Here is a 19,851-nt window from a genome sequence, read left to right on the forward strand (position 1 = left end):
GGAACATAGTTAAATGATAGCCATGTAGTTCTCGCAGTTATTATCATCATCAAAATCTAAACAACCTTTGAAATTTTATATAAATGGTAGGCTATAAATGATGTAAACATTCAATAAAAATTGTTTCCCTAACAAATCAAAGTTTACATAAACTTTGCTGAACATTAACTACATTTCTAATGAGGTTCAATTTTTCCTACTATTATACAATGCTGTGAGTTGAGTGGATTCCAGAAATCCAAACAGTTGTGCGCAAGCCACAAATCTAAAAAGCTATATGGTCAAAAATAAAATTTTACTTTCAAATCAATATAAATAACCTCAGCAATCTTGCTAAATGCCATTCCCAGACTCCACCTTCTTATACCCTGATATGGTTTGGTTGTGTCGCCACCCAAATCTCAACTTGAATTGTATCTCCCAGAATTCCCACATGTTGTGGGAGGGACCCAGGGGAAGTAATTGAATCATGGGGGCCAGTCTTTCCTATGCTATTTTTGTGTTATGGAATCAGTCTCACAAGATCTGATGGGTTTATCAGGGGTTTATGCTTTTGTTTCTTCCTCATTTTCTCATGCTGCCACCATGTAAGAAGTGTCTTTTGCCTCCTGCCATGATTCTAAGGCCTCCTCAGCCAGGTGGAACTGTAAGTCCAATTAAACTTTTTGTTCTTTCCAGTCTTGGGTACGTCTACCAGCAGCGTGAAAACGAATACATACCCCAAGCACACTGGCTTGTTACCTGTTCCTCAAATATGGTGTTTCACTCTAAGTCTTCCTCGGGGCCTTGAATTTGTTGTTCCTTCTGCCAGAAACTGTCTTTCCCTGGATTTGCACATGGCTGGCTCCTTCTCATCATTCAAGTCTCTGCTCAGATGTTACCACCTCAGCAAGACCTTCCCAAACTGATTTCCCCTAATTAGAATATCTTCCATCATTCTCCATTACATCATCCCAGTTTATTTCCTCCATATGATTATCACAATCTGAAATTATCTTCTCTATTCATCTCTTACTATCTCCCCTCTCTAAAGTTTATCAGTGAGAGCAGGAACTTTAGATGTTTTGTCCATGGCTACATCACCAGTGTTTAGAATGTAACAGATGCTAAATAGAGATTTTTTAATCAGTGAATGAATGAATGAAATGCATCATATGGAAACTCTTTAAAAAATGTATGGCTAGAATCAGCAGTCCAACATTAAATTTGCAATGCAAGATCTTTAATATAGTTTAGTTTCTAAGGATCTGATTTACACTAACAATAGTATTTACAAACATACACATAAACAATAGTTTTTGGATTAAAATTAATTTATTTTCAAATAAATTATATTGGAATAATTATGGTATATGACATCATGTAAGATATATATATATAGTAAAAAGGTTATTATAGTGAAGCAAATTAACATATTTATCACTTCTCATATAGTTACCTATTTTTTTGTTTTTGTGTCAAGAACAGCTAAAATCTACTCATTTAGCATGAATCCCATATATAATACAATGTTATTACCTACAGTCCTCATGGTGTACAATAGCTCTTTAGACTTCTTCATAGTACATATCTGCTAGTTTGTTTCCTCTAACCTGCTTCTCCCTCATTCCTCCCAACTCAGTAACCATTGTTTATTCTGTGTATTTTTTAAACTTTATTTTGTATATGGTAAGTATGTGTGTATGTATACACACACACATACATAGATAGATAGATAGATAGATAGATAGATAGATAGATAGATAGATAGATAGATTCCACATATATGTGAGATTATGCAATATTTTCCTTTCTGTGTCTGGCTCATTTCATTTAGCATAATGTCCTCCCAGGCTCATCCATGTAACAGCAAATGGAAAGATCTCATTCCTTTTTAAAACTGAATATTATTCCATGTTATATGTGTACCACAGTTTCTTTATCCATTCACCCACTGACAAACTCTTATTTCCCCATCTTGGCTATTGCAAATAATACTGCGAAGATCATAGTAGTGCAAATATCTTTACAAGATTGTGCTTTCATTTCCTTCGTGTATATGCCCAGAAGAGGAATTGCTGGGTCATATGGTGTTCTATCTTCAATTTCTCTAGGGACCTCCATACTGTTTTCTATAATGGCTGTACCAATCTGCATTCCCATCAGTAGTGTACAGAGTTCCCATTTCTCCACATCATCAACATTTGTCATCTTTTGACTTTTTTTAGAAATAGAAAACAATTTATATGACACTCCCACTATAAAGTTATACACAGAATAATTTTTGTAGAAAATGTGCATTTGTAACTTTTCTATCTTTAAAAAAATTATTATGAGTACATGACAGTTATATATGTTTATAGGGTACATGTGATGTTCCGGTAAAAGCATAAAATGTTTAATGATCACATCAGGGTAACTGGGATATCCATCACCTCAGGAACTTATTTTTTTTATTAGACACATTCTAATTCCATTCTTAGTTTTTTGATATATACAATAATTATTGTTGACTATAGTCACCCTGTTATGTTATCAAATACTAGATCTTACTCATTCCATCTAACTATATTGTTATAAAAATTAACCATCCCCAGTTTTCCCTTCCATCACCGCTACCCTTTCCAGCCTCAGAGAGCCATCATTATACTCTTTCTCTCCATGAGTTCAACTATTTTAATGTTTAGCCACATATGAGAGAGAACATGTGAAATTTGTCTTTCTGTGCCAGGTTTCTTTCGCTTAACATAATGACCTCAAGTTCCATCCATGTTGTTGCAAATGACAGGATTTCATTCTTTTTTGTGGCTAAATAATATTCCAATGTGTACCACATTTTCTTTACCCAATAATCAGATGATGGACACAATGATTCCAAATCTTGGCTAATGTGAATAAACAATAAATACAGGAGTGTAGGTATCTCTTCAATACACTGATTTCTTTTCTTTTGGATAAATACCTAGCAATGGGATTGCTCAATCATATGGCAGTTTCTATTTTTAATTTTCTGAGGAACCTCCATACTCCTCTCCAGAGTAGATACACTAATTTATACTCCCACAAACAGTGTATGAGGGTTCCCCTTTCTCCACATCCTCACCAGAACTCATTATTTCCTGTCTTTTAGATAAAAGCCATTTTAACTGGGGTGAGATGATATCCTACTCTTGTTTTGATTTGCATTTCTTGATGATTAATAATATTGAGTATTTTTCATATATCTATTGGCTATTTACGTGTCTTCTTTTGAGAAATCTCTGTTCAGATCTTTTGTCCATTTTAAAATCAGATTTTTTCTCCAATTGAGTTGTTTGTGCTCCCTATATATTAGGGTTATTAATCTATTGTCAGATGAAAATATTTTCCCCATTCCATAATTTGTCTCCTCATTTGTTGATTATTTCCTTTGCTATGGAGAGCATTTTAGCTAGATATAATGTCATTTTTCTATTTATGCTTTGGTTGCCTGTACTTTTGAGGTATTACTCAAGAAATTTTTGCCCATACCAGTGTCCTAGAGAGTTTCTTCAGTGTTTTTTAGTAGTTTCATAGTTTCAGGTCTTGTATTTCAATCTTTAATCCCTTTTTATTTTTGTATATGGTGAGATACAGGGTTGTAGTTTCATTTTTCTGCACATGGATGTCTAGTTTTCCTGGCACAATTATTAAACAGACTACCCTTTTCCCAATATATGTTCTTGACACCTTTGTCAAAACTGAGTTCATGGTAGATGTGTGGATTTATTTCCGGGTTCTCTGTTCTGTTCCATTGATCTGTGTGTCTGTTTTTATGCCAATACTATACTGGTTTGGTTACAATAGCTCTGCAGTATAACTTGAAGTTCAGGTAATTCCTCCAGCTTTGTTCCTTTTGCCCATGATGGCTTTGGCTCTTCTGAGTCTATAGTGGTTCCATACAAATTTTAGGATTACTCTATTTCTGTGAAGAATGTCATTGGTATTTTGATAGGGATTTCACTAACATGTAGATTGCTTTGAGCAGTATGAACACTTTAACAATACTGATTTCTCCAATCCATTAACACAGAATATCTTTTCATTTTTTGTGTCCCCTTCAATTTCTTTTACTAATGTTTTATCATTTTCATTGAAGAGATCATTTACTTCTGTGATTAAAATTTATTCCTATGTATATTACTTTATTTGTAGTTATTGTAAATGGAATTTTTTTTCTTGGTTTCTTTTTCAGATTGTTCATTGTTAACATATAGAAATGCTAGTTCTTTTTGTATGTTGACTTTGTATCCTGCAGTTGTATTGAATTTATTCTTCACTTCTATTAGTATAGTTTTTGGTGGAATTTTTAGGTTTTTCTAAATAGATCGTATCAGCTATGAACAATAATAATTTGACTTCTTTCACTCCAATTTGGATGCCCTTTATTTTTTATCTCATTTAATTACTCTAGCTAGGACTTTCAGTGCTATATTGAATAGCAGTGGTAAAAATGGGCATCCTTGTCTTGTTTTATATCTTACAGAAAAGGTTTTTTAATTTTTCCCCTTCAGTATGGTACTATGTAGGAGTCTATATCATACATAGCTTTTATTGTGTTGAGGTATGCTCCCTCTATGCCACATTTTTTAGCATTTTTATCATGAAGAGATGCTTAATTTTATTGAATGCTTTTCAACATCAAATGATATATGGTTTTATCCTTCATTCTGTCAATATGATGTATTACACATTGATTGATTTCTGTATGTTGAGACATCTGTGTATCCCTGGACAAATCCCACTTGGTCTTGATGAATGATCCTTTTAATTTGTTGTTGAATTTGGTTTGTGAGTATTTTGTTGAGGATTTTGGCATCTATGTTCATCAGAGATATTTGCCTATAGTTTTCTTTTTTGATATGTCTTTCTCCAGTTTTGGCATCATGGTAATACTAGCCTCATGAAATTATTTTGGAAGTGTTCCTTCCTCCTAGATTTTTTCAAATAGTTTGAGTAGGATTGGTATTAGTTCTTTAAATAGTTGGTATAATTTATCAATAGTCATCAGGTCTTGAATTTTTCTATGATGGGAGACTTAATTATGACTTCTGTCTCATTACTTGTTGTTGGTCTATTCTGGTTTCAGATTTCTTCATGGTTGAATCTTGGTAGGTTGTATGTGTCTAGAAATTTATTTATTCTAGATTTTCCAATTCTTTGGCAAATAGTTGTCCATAGTAGTCTCTAATGATCCTTTGAATTTCTGTGATATCAGTTGTAATTTCATGTTTTTTCATCTCTGATTTTATTTTGGGATGTCTTCTCTCTTTGTTCTCAGTCTGGCTAAAAGTTTATTGATTGACTAATTTTTGCTTGGTTTGCTTTTGCTTTTCTAGTTTCTTACAATGCATCATTAGGTTATTTGAAATTTCTCTACTTTTTAATGCAGGTGCTTATTGGTATACTTCCATCTTAGAATTGCTTTTGTTATATCCCATAAATTTATAAATGTTATGTTTCCATTTTCATTTGTTTCATAAAATCTTAACATTTCCTTCCTAATTTCTTCACTGACCTACTTATAATCCAGGAGTATATTGTTTAATTTCTATGTATTTGTATAGCTTCCAAAGTTCCTCTTCTTATTGATTTTTAGTTTTATTCCATAGTGGTCAGAAAAGATATTTAATATAATTTCAATGTTTTCAGACTCATTTTGTGCCTTAACATATGGTCTATCCTTGAGAATGACCCGTGTGCTGACAGGAAGAATGTGCATTCTGCAGCTTTTGGATAAAATGTTCTGTAATATCCATTAGGCCCATTTGGTTGACAGTGTAGATTAAGTCTGATGTTTCTTTGTTGATTTTCTGTCTGGATGATCTGTTCAATGCTGAAAATGGGGTGCTGAGCTCTCCAGCTAGTACTGTATTGTGGTCTTTCTCTCTATTTAGCCTTAATAATATTTGCTTTATATATATGGGTGCTCTAGTGTTGGGTGCATATATATTTATAATTGTTATATCCTCTTGCCAAATAGACTGCTTTATTATTATATAATGTCCTTCTTTGTCTCTTCTTATAGTTCCTATCTTAAAATTTATTCTATCTGATATAGGTATAACTATTCCTACTCTTTCTTAGTTTACATTTGTACAGAATATCTTTTTCCATCCCTTTAATTTCACTCTGTAGGTGAAGTGAGTTTTTTGTAGGCAGCATATAATTGAGTATTTTTTTTCTTTAAATCAGTTTAACACTTTATGTTTTTCATTGGAAAATTTAGTCCATTTATAATTAATGTTGTTATTGATAGGTAAGAAGTTAATCCTCTCATTTTGTTATTTGTTTTCTGGTTGCTTTGTGGTCTTTTCTTCCGTCCTTCCTTCCTGTCTTCCTTTGTATAAAAGTGATTTTCTCTGATAGTATGTTCTAATTCTTGCTTTTACTTTTTTGTGTATCTGTTGTGGGTTTTTTGATCTGAGGTTATCATGAAGCTTGCAAATCATATCTTGTAAAAAACAATTTTAAACTAATGACAACCTAACTCTGATTTCAAAAGCAACGAACAAGCAAATAGAAAACTTAAAAAAAAGAACTCTACACTTTATTGTCCATGTTCTTTGACTTTCAGTTGTTTATATTTTTATACAATCTATTTCTTAGAAATATGTCATAGTTATTATTTTTGATTGGTTTGTCTTTTAGTCTTCCTATTCAAGATATGGGTGGTTTACACACCACAATTACAGTGTTGAAGTATTCTGTATCTGTCTGTGTATTTGCTGTTGCCAGTGAGTTTTGTACCTTCAGATGATTTCTTATTGTTTGTTAATGGCCTTTTCTTTTAGATTAAAGAAATCCCTTAATCATTGCTCTTAGGACAAGTCCACTGTTGATGAAATCCCTCAGCTTTTAATTGACGGGTAAAGTTTTATTTTTCCTTCATGTTTGAAGCCCATTTTCCCTGGATATGCTATTCTAGGATAAAAGTTGGGTTTTTTTTTTTTTTTTTTTTTCCTTCAGCACTTTAAATATGTCATACCTCTCTATCTTGGACTGTCAGATTTCCACTGAGAAGTCTGTTGCCAGATTTATGCTCCCTTACATGTTACTTATTTCTTTTCTCTTGCTGCTTTTAGTATCCTTTCTTGATCCTTAGACTTTGGGAATTTGATTATTAAATGTGTTGAGGTAGTCTTATGTGGATTAAATCTGCTTAATTTTCTATGACCTTCTTGTACCTAATATTAATATTTTTTCTAGGTTTGGAAATATCTCTGTTATTATTTCTTTAAATAAACTTTCTTACCTGATCTCTCTCTTTACTTCCTCCTTAAGGTCAATAAATTTTACTTTTTCCCTTTTGAGACTGTTTTCTAGATCTTATAGGTTTGCTTCACTTTTTTTATGATTTTTTTCTTTTTTCCCCCATGACTGTTTTTTATACAGCCCATCTTCAATCTCACTAACTTTTCTTTCTACTTTATCAATTCTACTCTTCAGATATTCGAATGCATTTTTAACTTTGACAATAGAAATTTTTCGGCTGTGAAACTTCTGCTTGATTATTTTAAAAAAGTATTTCAATCCATTTGCTAAATGTCTGTGATAAGATTTTGAATCCCTTCTCTGCGTTATCTTGATGTTCACTGAGCTTTCTCAAAACAACTATTTTGAATTCTCTTTCTGAAAGTTCATATATTTCCACCACTCCAGAATTGGTCAGTGGGACTTATTTAGTTTGTTTAGTGAGATCATGTTTTCCTGTACGTTCTTGATGCTTGTGGATGTTTGTTAATAGCTGGGTATTTAGAAGTTAGGTATTTATTTTAAGCTTGCAGTCTCAGTTAGTTTGTACCTATCCTTCTTGCGAAGGCTTTCCAGGTATTCAAATGGAATTGGATGTTGTGATCTAAGCCTTTGGTCATTGAAGCCATATCAACACTGGGAGATGCCCCAGAACTAGTAATCCTGCAATTCTTGCAGACTCCTAGAGGTATCACCTTGGTAGGCTTGGGTAAGATCTGGGGAATTGCCTGGATTACTGGGCAGCAGTCTCTCATTCTCTTTCCTCACTTCTCACTTTCCCCAAACAGAAGTCTGTCTCTGTCTGTCTGTCTGTCTCTCTCTCTCTCTTCTGAGCTTCCCGGAGTTGGGGGAGGGGTAGCACAAGCACTCCCATGGCTATCACAGCCAGGACTGCGCTAGGTAATACCTGAAGGCATCACAGTATTTGGGTCTCATCCAAGGTCCATGGCTACTATTTCCTGGCTGCTGCTGATGTTTCGTCAATGCCCAAGGGCTCTTTAGTCAACAAGTGGTATATTCAGCCAGGAATGGGTCCCTCCCGTCAGAGGAGCAGGTTCCCTTCTAGCCAAGGGTGGGTCTAGAGATGCCATCCAGGAGCTAGGACCTGGAACTAAGGGTTCCAGGAATCAGCATGGTGCTTTATTTTACTGTGGCTGAGCTGGTACCCAAGGTGCAAGATGAAGTCCTCTGTACTTTTTCTTCTGCTTTCCTAAAGAGTAAGGAGTCTCTCCCGAGCTGAATGCCTGGAATTATGGAGGGGTAACACACAAACATTCCCTTGGACATGACAACTAGTGTCTCACTGGGTTTCATGTAACCCAAGTTCACTGGCCCCAAGCCCAGAGCAGTGTCAGGACTTATCCAAGAACTGCAGACCTTGTCACATGACTGACATTCAAATTTATCTAGGACACTAGGCTACTTTAGTCAGCCAATGGTAGAGCTACCCCAAACTCAGGTTCCTACCACTGGGGTGGGAATTCCCCTTGGAATGGGTCTAGTCTAAATGCTTCATCTGTGGACACTGTTGGAATTTTGCCCTATGTTGTATTCTACTGTGAGAGGGCAGAATTGAGTTCCAATGCAATGTCTCACAATCACTTCTCTCTCTCTCATTCCTGCAAACATGCAGATTCTCTGCATACATGCCATGGGTTGGGGAAGAGTGGTATAGGCAATGCAAAACTGTCTTTCCTACCTTCTTTAGTGCCTCTTTCCTTGATATAATATTTAAGCCAGCTACTGTGATCACTCACCTAACCTTTGGTTCTTATGAAGGTGCTTTCTTGCACGGATAGTTATTCAATGTGGTGTTCCTGCAGGAGGGATAATCACTGGAGTGTTCTATTCAGCCATCTTGCTCTGCCTCCCTCCTATCTATTGACTTTTTGATAAAGCCATCCTAATGAGTGTGAGGTGGTTTCTCACTGTAGTTTTAATTTGCATTTCCCTGATGATTAATGTTTAGCCTCTTTTTATATACCTGTTGGACATTTCTATCTTCTTGGAAGAAATATTCACCCAAGTCTTTTGCCCATGTTTTAATTAGTTGTTTTTCCACTACTGGGTTGTATAAATTCTTTATAAATTTTGGATATTAACCCCTTATCAAATATATGACTTGCAAATAACCATTAACTTTTCATTTACCAGTTATGAATTTTCATGTGCATATCATTAAGTATTCATAACCAGTGAATTAAGTATAATTTTAGAGGTAAAGAAACTCAGACTCAGAAAAATTGACTTACCCAAAGTTATTTAGCTGTTGACTTGATGAACCAGTATGGTGAATATTCTTTTATTTTATTTTAAGTTCTGGGATACAAATGCAGAATGTGCAGATTTGTTACATATGTATACGTGTGCCATGGGTTGCTGTACCTATCAACCCATCATCTAGGTCTTAAGCCCCACATGCACTAGCTATTCGTCCTAATGCTCTCCCTCCCCTTGCCCCCCATCCCCTGACTGGCCCTGGTGTGTGTTGTTCACCGCACTGTGTCCATGTGTTATTGTTCAACTCCCACTGATGAGTGAGAACATGTGATGTTTGGTTTTCTGTTCCTGTGTTAGTTTGCTGAGGATGATGGCTTCTAACTTCATCCATGTCCCTGCAGAAGACATGATCTCATTACTTTCTATGGCTGCATAGTATTCCATGGTGTGTATGTACCACATTTTCTTTATCCAGTCTGTCACTGATGGGCATTTGGGTTGGTTCTATGTCTTTGCCATTGTGAATAGTGCTGCAATAAATATACGTACACATGTATCTTTATAATAGAATGATGTATATTCCTTTGGGTATATACCCAGTAATGGGATTGCTGGGTCAAATGGTATTTCTGGTTGTAGATCTTCGAGGAATTGGCACACTGTCTTCCACAATGGTTGAACTAATTTACATTCCCACCAAGAGTGTGAAAGCATTCCTATTTCTCCACAGGCTTGTCAGCATCTATTGTTTGTTGCTTTTTAATAATTGCCATTCTGACTGGCATGAGATGGTACCTCATTGTGGTTTTGATTTTCACTTATCTAGTGATCAGTGATGTTGAGCTTTTATTCATATGTTTGTTGGTCACATAAATGACGTATTTTGAGAAGTATCTCTTCATGTCCTTTGCCCACTTGAATCCCTGAACAGACCAAGTTCTATCGGTCTATTGGGATTTGCCAAGTTGAATCCCTGAATAGACCAATAGCAGCCTCTGAAATTGAGGCAACAATTAATAGCCTACCCACCAAAAAAAGCCCAGGACCAGATGGATTTACAGCTGAATTCTACCAGAGGTACAAGGAGGAGCTGGTACCATTCCTTCGGAAACTATTCCAATTAATAGAAAAAGAGGGAATCCTCCCTAACTCATTTTATGAGGCCAATATCATCCTGATACCAAAGCCTGGCAGAGACACAACAAAAAAAGAGAATTTTAGACCAATATCCCTGATGAACATCGATGCAAAAATCCTCAATAAAATACTGGCAAACCGTATTCAGCAGCACATCAAAAAGCTTATCCACCATGATCAAGTGGGCTTCATCCCTGGGATGCAAGGCTGGTTCAACATTCGCAAATCAATAAACTTAATCCAGCATATAAACAGAACCAAAGACAAGAAACACATGATTATCTCAATAGATGCAGAAAAGGCTTTTGACAAAATTCAACAGCCCTTCATGCTAAAAACGCTCAACAAATTTGGTATTGATGGAACGTCCCTCAAAACAATAAGAGCTATTTATGACAAACCCACAGCCAATATCATACTGAACGGGCAAAAACTGGAAAAATTCCCTTTGAAAACTGGCACAAGACAGGGATGCCCTCTCTCACCACTCCTATTCAACATAGTGTTGGAAGTTCTGGCTAGGGCAATCAGGCAAGAGAAAGAAATCAAGGATATTCAGTTAGGAAAAGAAGAAGTCAAATTGTCCCTGTTCGCAGATGATATGATTGTATACTTAGTACACCCCATCGTCTCAGCCCAAAACCTTCTTAAGCTGATAAGCAACTTCAGCAAAGTCTCAGGATACAAAATTAATGTGCAAAAGTCACAAGCATTCTTATACACCAGTAACAGACAAGCAGAGAGCCAAATCAGGAATGAACTTCCATTCACAATTGCTTCAAAGAGAATAAAATACCTAGGAATCCAACTTACAAGGGATGTAAAGGACCTCTTCAAGGAGAACTACAAACCACTGCTCAGTGAAATCAAAGAGGACACAAACAAATGGAAGAACATACCATGCTCATGGATAGGAAGAATCAATATCGTGAAAATGGCCATACTGCCCAAGGTTATTTATAGATTCAATGCCATCCCCATCAAGCTACCAATGAGTTTCTTCACAGAATGGGAAAAAACTGCTTTAAAGTTCATATGGAACCAAAAAAGCGCCCGTATTGCCAAGACAATCCTAAGTCAAAAGGACAAAACTGGAGGCATCACGCTACCTGACTTCAAACTATACTACAAGGCTACAGTAACCAAAACAGCATGGTACTGGTACCAAAACAGAGATATAGACCAATGGAACAGAAAAGAGTCCTCAGAAATAATACCACACATCTACAGCCATCTGATCTTTGACAAACCTGAGAGAAACAAGAAATGGGGAAAGGATTCCCTATTTAATAAATGGTGCTGGGAAAATTGGCTAGCCATAAGTAGAAAGCTGAAACTGGATCCTTTCCTTACTCCTTATACGAAAATTAATTCAAGATGGATTAGAGACTTAAATGTTAGGCCTATTACCATAAAAACCCTAGAAGAAAATCTAGGTAGTACCATTCAGGACATAGGCATGGGCAAGGACTTCATGTCTAAAACACCAAAAGCAACGGCAGCAAAAGCCAAAATTGACAAATGGGATCTCATTAAACTAAAGAGCTTCTGCACAGCAAAAGAAACTACCATCAGAGTGAACAGGCAACCTACAGAATGGGAGAACATTTTTGCAATCTACTCATCTGACAAAGGGCTAATTTCCAGAATCTACAAAGAACTCAAACAAATATACAAGAAAAAAACAAACAACCCCATCAAAAAGTGGGCAAAGGATATGAACAGACATTTCTCAAAAGAAGACATTCATACAGCCAACAGACACATGAAAAAATGCTCATCACTCGCCATCAGAGAAATGCAAATCAAAACCACAATGAGATACCATCTCACACCAGTTAGAATGGCAATCATTAAAAAATCAGGAAACAACAGGTGTTGGAGGGGATGTGGAGAAATAGGAACACTTTTACACTGTTGGTGGGATTGTAAACTAGTTCAACCATTATGGAAAACAGTATGGCAATTCCTCAAGGATCTAGAACTAGATGTACCATATGACCCAGCCATCCCACTACTGGGTATATACCCAAAGGATTATAAATTATTCTACTACAAAGACACATGCACACGTATGTTTATTGCGGCACTATTCACAATAGCAAAGACTTGGAATCAACCCAAATGTCCATCAGTGACAGACTGGATTAAGAAAATGTGGCACATATACACCATGGAATACTATGCAGCCATAAAAAAGGATGAGTTTGCGTCCTTTGTAGGGACATGGATGCAGCTGGAAACCATCATTCTTAGCAAACTATCACAAGAAGAGAAAACCAAACACCGCATGTTCTCACTCATAGGTGGGAACTGAACAATGAGTTCACTTGGACTCGGGAAGGGGAACATCACACACCGGGGCCTGTCATGGGGAGGTGGGAGGGGAGAGGGATTGCATTGGGGAGTTATACCTGATATAAATGATGAATTGATGGGTGCTGACGAGTTGATGGGTGCAGCACACCAACATGGCACAGATATACATATGTAACAAACCAACACATTATGCATATGTACCCTAGAACTTGAAGTATAATAAAAATAAATAAATAAATAAATAAATAAAAATTTTCATTGTTTCTCACTAGGACTCTGGAATATCAAATCTCCAAACTTTAAGTTTTGTATATTAGGTTTATTTAAACACAGAATATATCCCTAAAATATACTCCCAATTATTTTAAATTGTTCAAAGGAAATAACAGGAATAAAATAAAGAAACCATATTAAATATGACGTATTTATTCATCATTAAAGGTCTAAAGGTTTCATTAATATCTTCATTTTTATTTTCCAAATGTTAATAAAAATATCCTCAATAAAATAAATGCAAAACTTGCAATTAATTTCAATAGTATGAATATCTACCATTTGCCAAGCAGTACTAAGCATGTTCATATTCAGGATCTCATTAAAATTTCAAAAGTACCCTATAAGATGAGGAAATGGAAGCTTTTAGCGTTTAAGCAGCATAAGCTAGCAATATGCTCTCCAATTATGAAATCAAAGGTTTCTCTAATATATTTTTCAGCATTTATTTAATTTAGCTGCCTGGAAGGTTGGCACATTTGTATCCCACTTAGGACTAATGACTTCATTTTCAGGAAGCAGAAATACAAATATCCTTGCAAACAGCCAGGAAGTCCAAAAATGTGTTTTCTAAGTATTCATGAGCCCAGCATGGATGTCCACCCTCCCTCTCTTCTTTTGGAAAAGAAACAGTCTCATTGCCAAATTAGGTAACTTCCTTTCCTGAAAGCACATTTTGCATTTTATTACTGTCTCAAATAGTTAACATCTTCTAGGTTAAATGAAAGTATTTTTCAAGAGAGGAAGGTGAAATAGCTTACAAAATGATTGTGTGATAACCAGCACCTTAAGACTACCTGCTAAAACACAGAACCCAAAATGAAACACAGAACTACTCAAAATGATACACATTCAGTGTCAGCTCAGAAGCCTGAGAACCCAATATGCTGACCAGGCCAAAGCTAGAAATTAGGTTACACATTTTCTTTTCTTTCTTTAACACTACTAGCACTATCCACAGAGAACAAGACAAATCTTACCCATGAAGCCTAGCAAGAAAGAAAACACTGTAACACTTACAGTTGTCGTCTCTTCAGTTTCATTTTCAAAACACTGATTTTCTTTATTTTGCTCAATACATGAAGCATTTTCCTTTGGTCCACTGCAATCTGTAAGCTAAAATAAAAGTTGAAAAAATCAATACTACTTTTTTATTTTCTGCAATGTATATTGTTTTCAAATCTTGAATATACACATTAAAATATCTAAGGCCTGAATAAACATTATTAGATGTTGCTTTTTTTCGATTTTAGCATATGAATATACTATCTAACCCATTTTTATATTGCTCCCAAAGAGAAAACATAAAATGGGACAGTTATTCAAAGGCAAATTTTAAATTTCAAAGGTTTCCAGCAGGGAGTGTTGAACATGGACTATTCAAAACTAAATTGATGATCTGGTTAAAGCTGAGCTTGGTTAATGGGAAGATGAAGATGAGGGCTGATTTCACTTTATGTAAGTTCTCATACTTGTAGAAATCTCTATGGAAGCTATTGTAGCTCTCAGAACTAGCAGTGGCACCGACTGCCTTTGCTTTGGGCTATCTTTTTATAACTACAGCTTCAGATGATAAAAATAATGTCTACTTTCAAAGCAACGGGTAGGTTTGCTTACTGACCATTATAAAATAGGTGTTACCCAAACTGAGGGAACACAACCTACAACATGACCCATTGCATATGGCTGTATCATGTGACCATCTTTGCCTTGCACTGTAAAAATTGGGACTTGATAAACTGGTACAAGAAAATGTTGATACTCTATTGCTGTTGTTGCAAGTAATTAGTCTCTGTCCTACAATTCTTTTGGCAGCATCGATGAAATTGTGCCAGACTAAATTCTTAGTTTGCAAGTAGGATACAATCTTAAACTCCTCACAGTTCTTGACAGTGACAAGGATGGAACGCTGACAGATTCATAGTGTTCTGGAAGAGGAAGGATCAGAGACTTCTAAGCTGATGAAAGGGTTTTGTGGAACATCTTTAGGAACTGGGTAGTAAACATGCTGACCGCATTGAATGTTTGACTGCATAATAAAAATTCCTCACTTCAGGCCAGGCACAGTGGCTCACGCCTCTAATATCAGCACTTTAGAAGGCCAAGGAGGATGGATCACCTGAGGTCAGGAGTTTGAGACAAGCCTGGCCAACATGGCGAAACCCTATCTCTACTAAAAATATAAAAATTAGCCGGGCATGGTGGCAGGTGCCTGTAATCCCACTTACTCAAGAGGCTGAAGCGGGAGAGTCACTTGAACCAGGGAGGTGGAGGTTGCAGTGAGCCACAGCACTCCAGCCTGGGTGACACAGCAAGACTGTCTCAAAAAAAAAAATCAAAAATAAATCCCTCACTTTAATGCACATTAATGAGGAGAAATTTCTGAAGTGGTTGCAGGCTAGGACAGCTCCCAAAGGGTTTTTGCCCCTTCTCCACTGGCTGGGAGAACTTCCTCACCAACCTACCAGTCAGCCTCAGTTTCTAAGATTCAACTCTAAAAGGAGTGGGTGAGCAGAAATTTCCACGCCTTTTCAGGCAATAGCTATAGAGACATGTACCTGCACTGGTTGTGAAAGGAGAGAAATTTGCAACCACAGTGGACAGAAAGATTTCTCTGATTCTAGTCTATTGTAGATGCTCCTCTTCTCTGCTCCCATAGTTTACATCTATCATTGTAATTAGCATATTACAAATTACATTAATGTGTATGTGTATATATATGTGTGTGTGTGTGTGTGTGTGTGTGTGTATCTGATACATGTGTGTCTATGTGTGTTTATCTGTCCCATCAGAGTACCTCGGAAAACAAGCAGGATATCTTCCTGTTTTTCAGTCTCCAGGATCAATATATATTTGTTTAATGAATGAAAAATAAAGATTAAATTAGATGAAAAATTGATGCACAGATAGATGAATAAACTGAGAAGATGTGCCGTCTCATGAAGAGCAGTGTCAGAATCAACCACCTTGGGATACTCAGGTAGTCTCTGTATCAGAAACATAGAGCTCCTTATTTTGTGCTCCCCCCTTTGGGCCACTCCTCTTTGGTCCCATGAACTATCCAAACAAATCAGAGCCGTCAATCTGACTATCTCTCTCATGTAGATGTACATAGTAAGGACCTGTCCTGTGATGAGACCCACTGGAATCAAGATGCTGATTGAGCCTGCACTGCCACCACTGCTCCATTGCTACCTGGATCCATCATCATACTGAACATGGTGGCATATCCTCCATCACAGACAAAGCACAAAGTAAACGACTACTTCCCAGGCAGAGGCTACCTGTGTGTCCTAAGGTGGTTGAGCTCAGTATTTATTTTAGCCAGATCAGAGCCCTTATTCATGGTTCATATATTTGTTCATATATCTATGCATCTCTTTGTGATGGTTAATACTGAGTGTCAACTTGATTGGATTGAAGGATGCAAAGTATTGATCCTGAATGTGTCTGTGAGATTGTTGCCAAAAAAGATTAACATTTGAGTCAGTGGGCTGGGAAAGGCATCCTTAATCTGGGTGGGCACCATCTAATCAGCTGTCAGTGCAGCCAGAACATAAAGCAGGCAGGAAAACGTGAAAAGATTAGACTGGCCTAGCCTCTCAGCCTACATCCTTCTCCCATGCTGGATGCTTGCTGCCCTTGAACATTAGACTCCAAGTTCTTCAGTTTTGGGACTTGGACTGGCTTTCCTTGCTCCTCAGCTTGCAGATGGCCTATTGTGGGACCTTGTGATCATCTTAGTTAATACTTAACAAACTCATATATATATGTGTATGTATATGGTTCTAGAGGATCAGAATATTAAGGATGAAGTCCTTTCATTGGTTTGGGGGTTTCTGGAGTTGGATGCTTAATTAACATGATTAGACCCAAAAATGCTAAGGACTCTACTTCCAGTAGTATGGAGAACACTGATAGTCCTTGGCACGAACTGTTTAGAGAGTTATGCAAAATGAATGCATTTGACATTCCTGATTCACCATTTGTGACAGGCAAGGAGTTTAGTGACTCTATACATAATACCTTTGACTATATGTGGAGAATCAAGGAATATAACGAAGCTGGTTGGTTGCTCCTGAGTTCAGTGGACAAAGTGATGAAAGGAAATGATGAAATCAGGGATTCTAATCCCGGCTTCAGAAGCAGATACTGAGCCTCAAATCTGCTAAGATTGCCCTAAGTGAAAGTCTTATCTCCTGTAGAGAAAGACATGAAATTGTGGGAAAACAGACACAAGCCCTTAAAGTGAGGGCACTGATTGGAAAAGAATGGGACCCTGCAACTTGGAATGCCAATGTTTGGGAGGCCTCTCACGAAGCTGGGGACACTGAGTTTGTAAACTCTGACAAAACTTTTTTTGCCAAAAGAAATAGCTTCCCCATTCCCAGTAGTGGCAACATCCCCTCCCTGACCCATGCTGCCATCAGCCTTTCCACCTTTGTCTGAGGAGATAAACCCTTCACTGCCTGAGGAAACAGCGTGATGGCCTCCCCTGAGGCAGTTGCCGGGCAAGATAATGTTGATTCTCCTCGGGAGCCACCCCCAACAGCCCTGTTTGCTTCTAGACTTATAACCAGACTGACATCCCAGTGGACCCTACAGGTGAGGCTCAGAGTGTGACCTATGAGGAGGTACACTACAGTCAAAAAGAACTACTTGAATTTTCTAATTTATATAAACAAAAATCTGAAGAACAGACATGGGAATGGATATTAAGGGTGTGGGATAATGGTAGAAGGAACATAGGGTTGGATCAGGCTAAATTTATTGATCTGGGCCCACTAAGTAGGGATTCTGCATTTAGTGTTGCAGCTTGAGTGAAAAAAAGGTTGTAATAGTTTATTTGCTTGGTTAGCTGAAACATGAATTAAAAGACCTACTGTGAGCAAGCTCGAAATGCCTGATCTCCTTTGGTGTACTGTAGAGGAAGAGATCCAAAAGCTTAGGGAGACTGGTATGGTGGAGTGGATTAGTCACTGAAGATCTACTCATCCCAGCTGGAAAAGTCAGAAGATATATTCTTGACCAATGCCTTGCAAAATAGATTTGTGAGGGCAGCACCTGCATCTTTGAAGGGCCCTGTATTTGCTTTTCTCTGTATGTCAGCTCTAACAGTGGGCACCGCAATCACTGAACTACAAAATTTAAATACGCTGGGAATAATGGGATCCCGAGGTGGCAGGGGCCAAGGGGTAGCACTCAACCTTCAAAGGCAAGGTGGGCATAGCTACCATAATAGACAGCAGAGGCAAAATGGCAATCAGAATAGTCTGACTCATATACAGCTCTGGCACTGGCTAACTAATCATAGTATTTCTATAAGTGAAATTGATAGGAAGCCTACTGCATTCTTAATTTATACAAGCAGAAAACTTCTAGGTCAAATGGACAAAAGACTAATTTGAATTCTAAAAACAGGTATTCATTGCCCCTCAATCAGTTTCCAGACTTGAATCAGTTTACAGACCCAGAACCCCTTGAACGAAGGGGAGGTCAGGTTCCCTTGAGGAAGGACGCCATTACACTACCAATAATTTATGCTGTTAATTTTTCTCTCTCCTTCCCCAAGGAGACCTCCAGCCTTTTACCAGGGTATCTGTGCACTGGGGAAAGGGAAATGTTCAGACATTTCAGGGATTACTGGACACTAGCTCTGAGCTGACGTTGATTTCAGGGGACCCAAAAGGTCATTGTGGTCCTCCAGTTAAAGTAGGGGCTTATAGAGGTCAAGTAATTAATGGAGTTTTAGCTTGGATCTGACTTACAGTGGGTCTGGACTCATTCTATGGTCATTTCCCCAGTGCCAGAAGGCATAATTGGCATAGACATACTTGCAAACTGGCAGAGCCTCCACATTGGCTCCCTGACTGGTAGGATGAGGGCTATTATGGTAGGAATGCCAAATGTAAGCCATTAGAGCTCCCTCTACCTAGAAAAGCAGTAAATCAAAACCAATACTGCATCCCTGGAGGGACTGTGGAGATTAGTGCCAACACCAAGGACTTGAAAGATGCATGGGTGGTAATTCCCACTACATCCCCATTCAACTCTCCTATTTGGCAATTGCAGAAGACAGATGGATTTTGGAGAATGACAGTGGATTATCGTAAGCTTAACCAAGTGGTGACTCCAATTGCAGCTGCTGTACCAGATGTGGTTTCATTGCTTGAGCAAATTAAAATATCTCCTGGTACCTGTTACGTAGCCATTGACTTGGCAAATGACCTTTTCTCCATTCCTGTTCATAAGGTCCACCAGAAACAATTTGCCTTCAGCTGGTAAGGTCAACAACATACCTTTAATGTCCTTCCTCAGGGGTATATCAACTCTCCAGCTGTGTCATAATCTTATTTGGAAAGAACTTGATAGCTTTTTGCTTCCACAAGATACCACACTGGCCCATTACATTGATGACATTATGCTAATTGGATCCAGTGAGCAAGAAGTAGCAAACACACTGGACTTATTGGTGCGACATTTGCATGCCAGAGGATGGGAAATAAATCCACCTAAAATTCAGAGAACTTCTACCTCAGTAAAATTTCTAGGGGTCTAGTGGTGTGGGGCCTGTCAAGGTATTCCTTCTAAAGTAAAACATAAGTTGCTGCATTTGGCCCCTCCTACAGCCAAGGAGAAGGCACAATGCCT

At 37.4% G+C, this 19,851-nt stretch overlaps 1 protein-coding gene across 3 annotated transcripts in view; it reads right to left on the bottom strand.

Moving 5' to 3' along the window:
- The window catches only part of DLG2 (discs large MAGUK scaffold protein 2), a 2,237,713-nt gene that overhangs the window by 1,728,209 nt on the left and 489,653 nt on the right, over positions 1-19,851 (bottom strand). For all 3 annotated transcript variants that reach the window (XM_023209277.2, XM_023209278.2, XM_023209276.1), the window contains one exon: positions 14,221-14,316. In XM_023209277.2, the coding sequence (XP_023065045.1) occupies positions 14,221-14,316 (96 nt within the window). The remainder of the gene's footprint in view (positions 1-14,220; positions 14,317-19,851) is intronic.

The sequence above is a fragment of the Piliocolobus tephrosceles genome, chromosome 13 (assembly GCF_002776525.5).
Source record: "Piliocolobus tephrosceles isolate RC106 chromosome 13, ASM277652v3, whole genome shotgun sequence".
Classification (NCBI taxonomy): Eukaryota; Metazoa; Chordata; class Mammalia; order Primates; family Cercopithecidae; genus Piliocolobus; species Piliocolobus tephrosceles.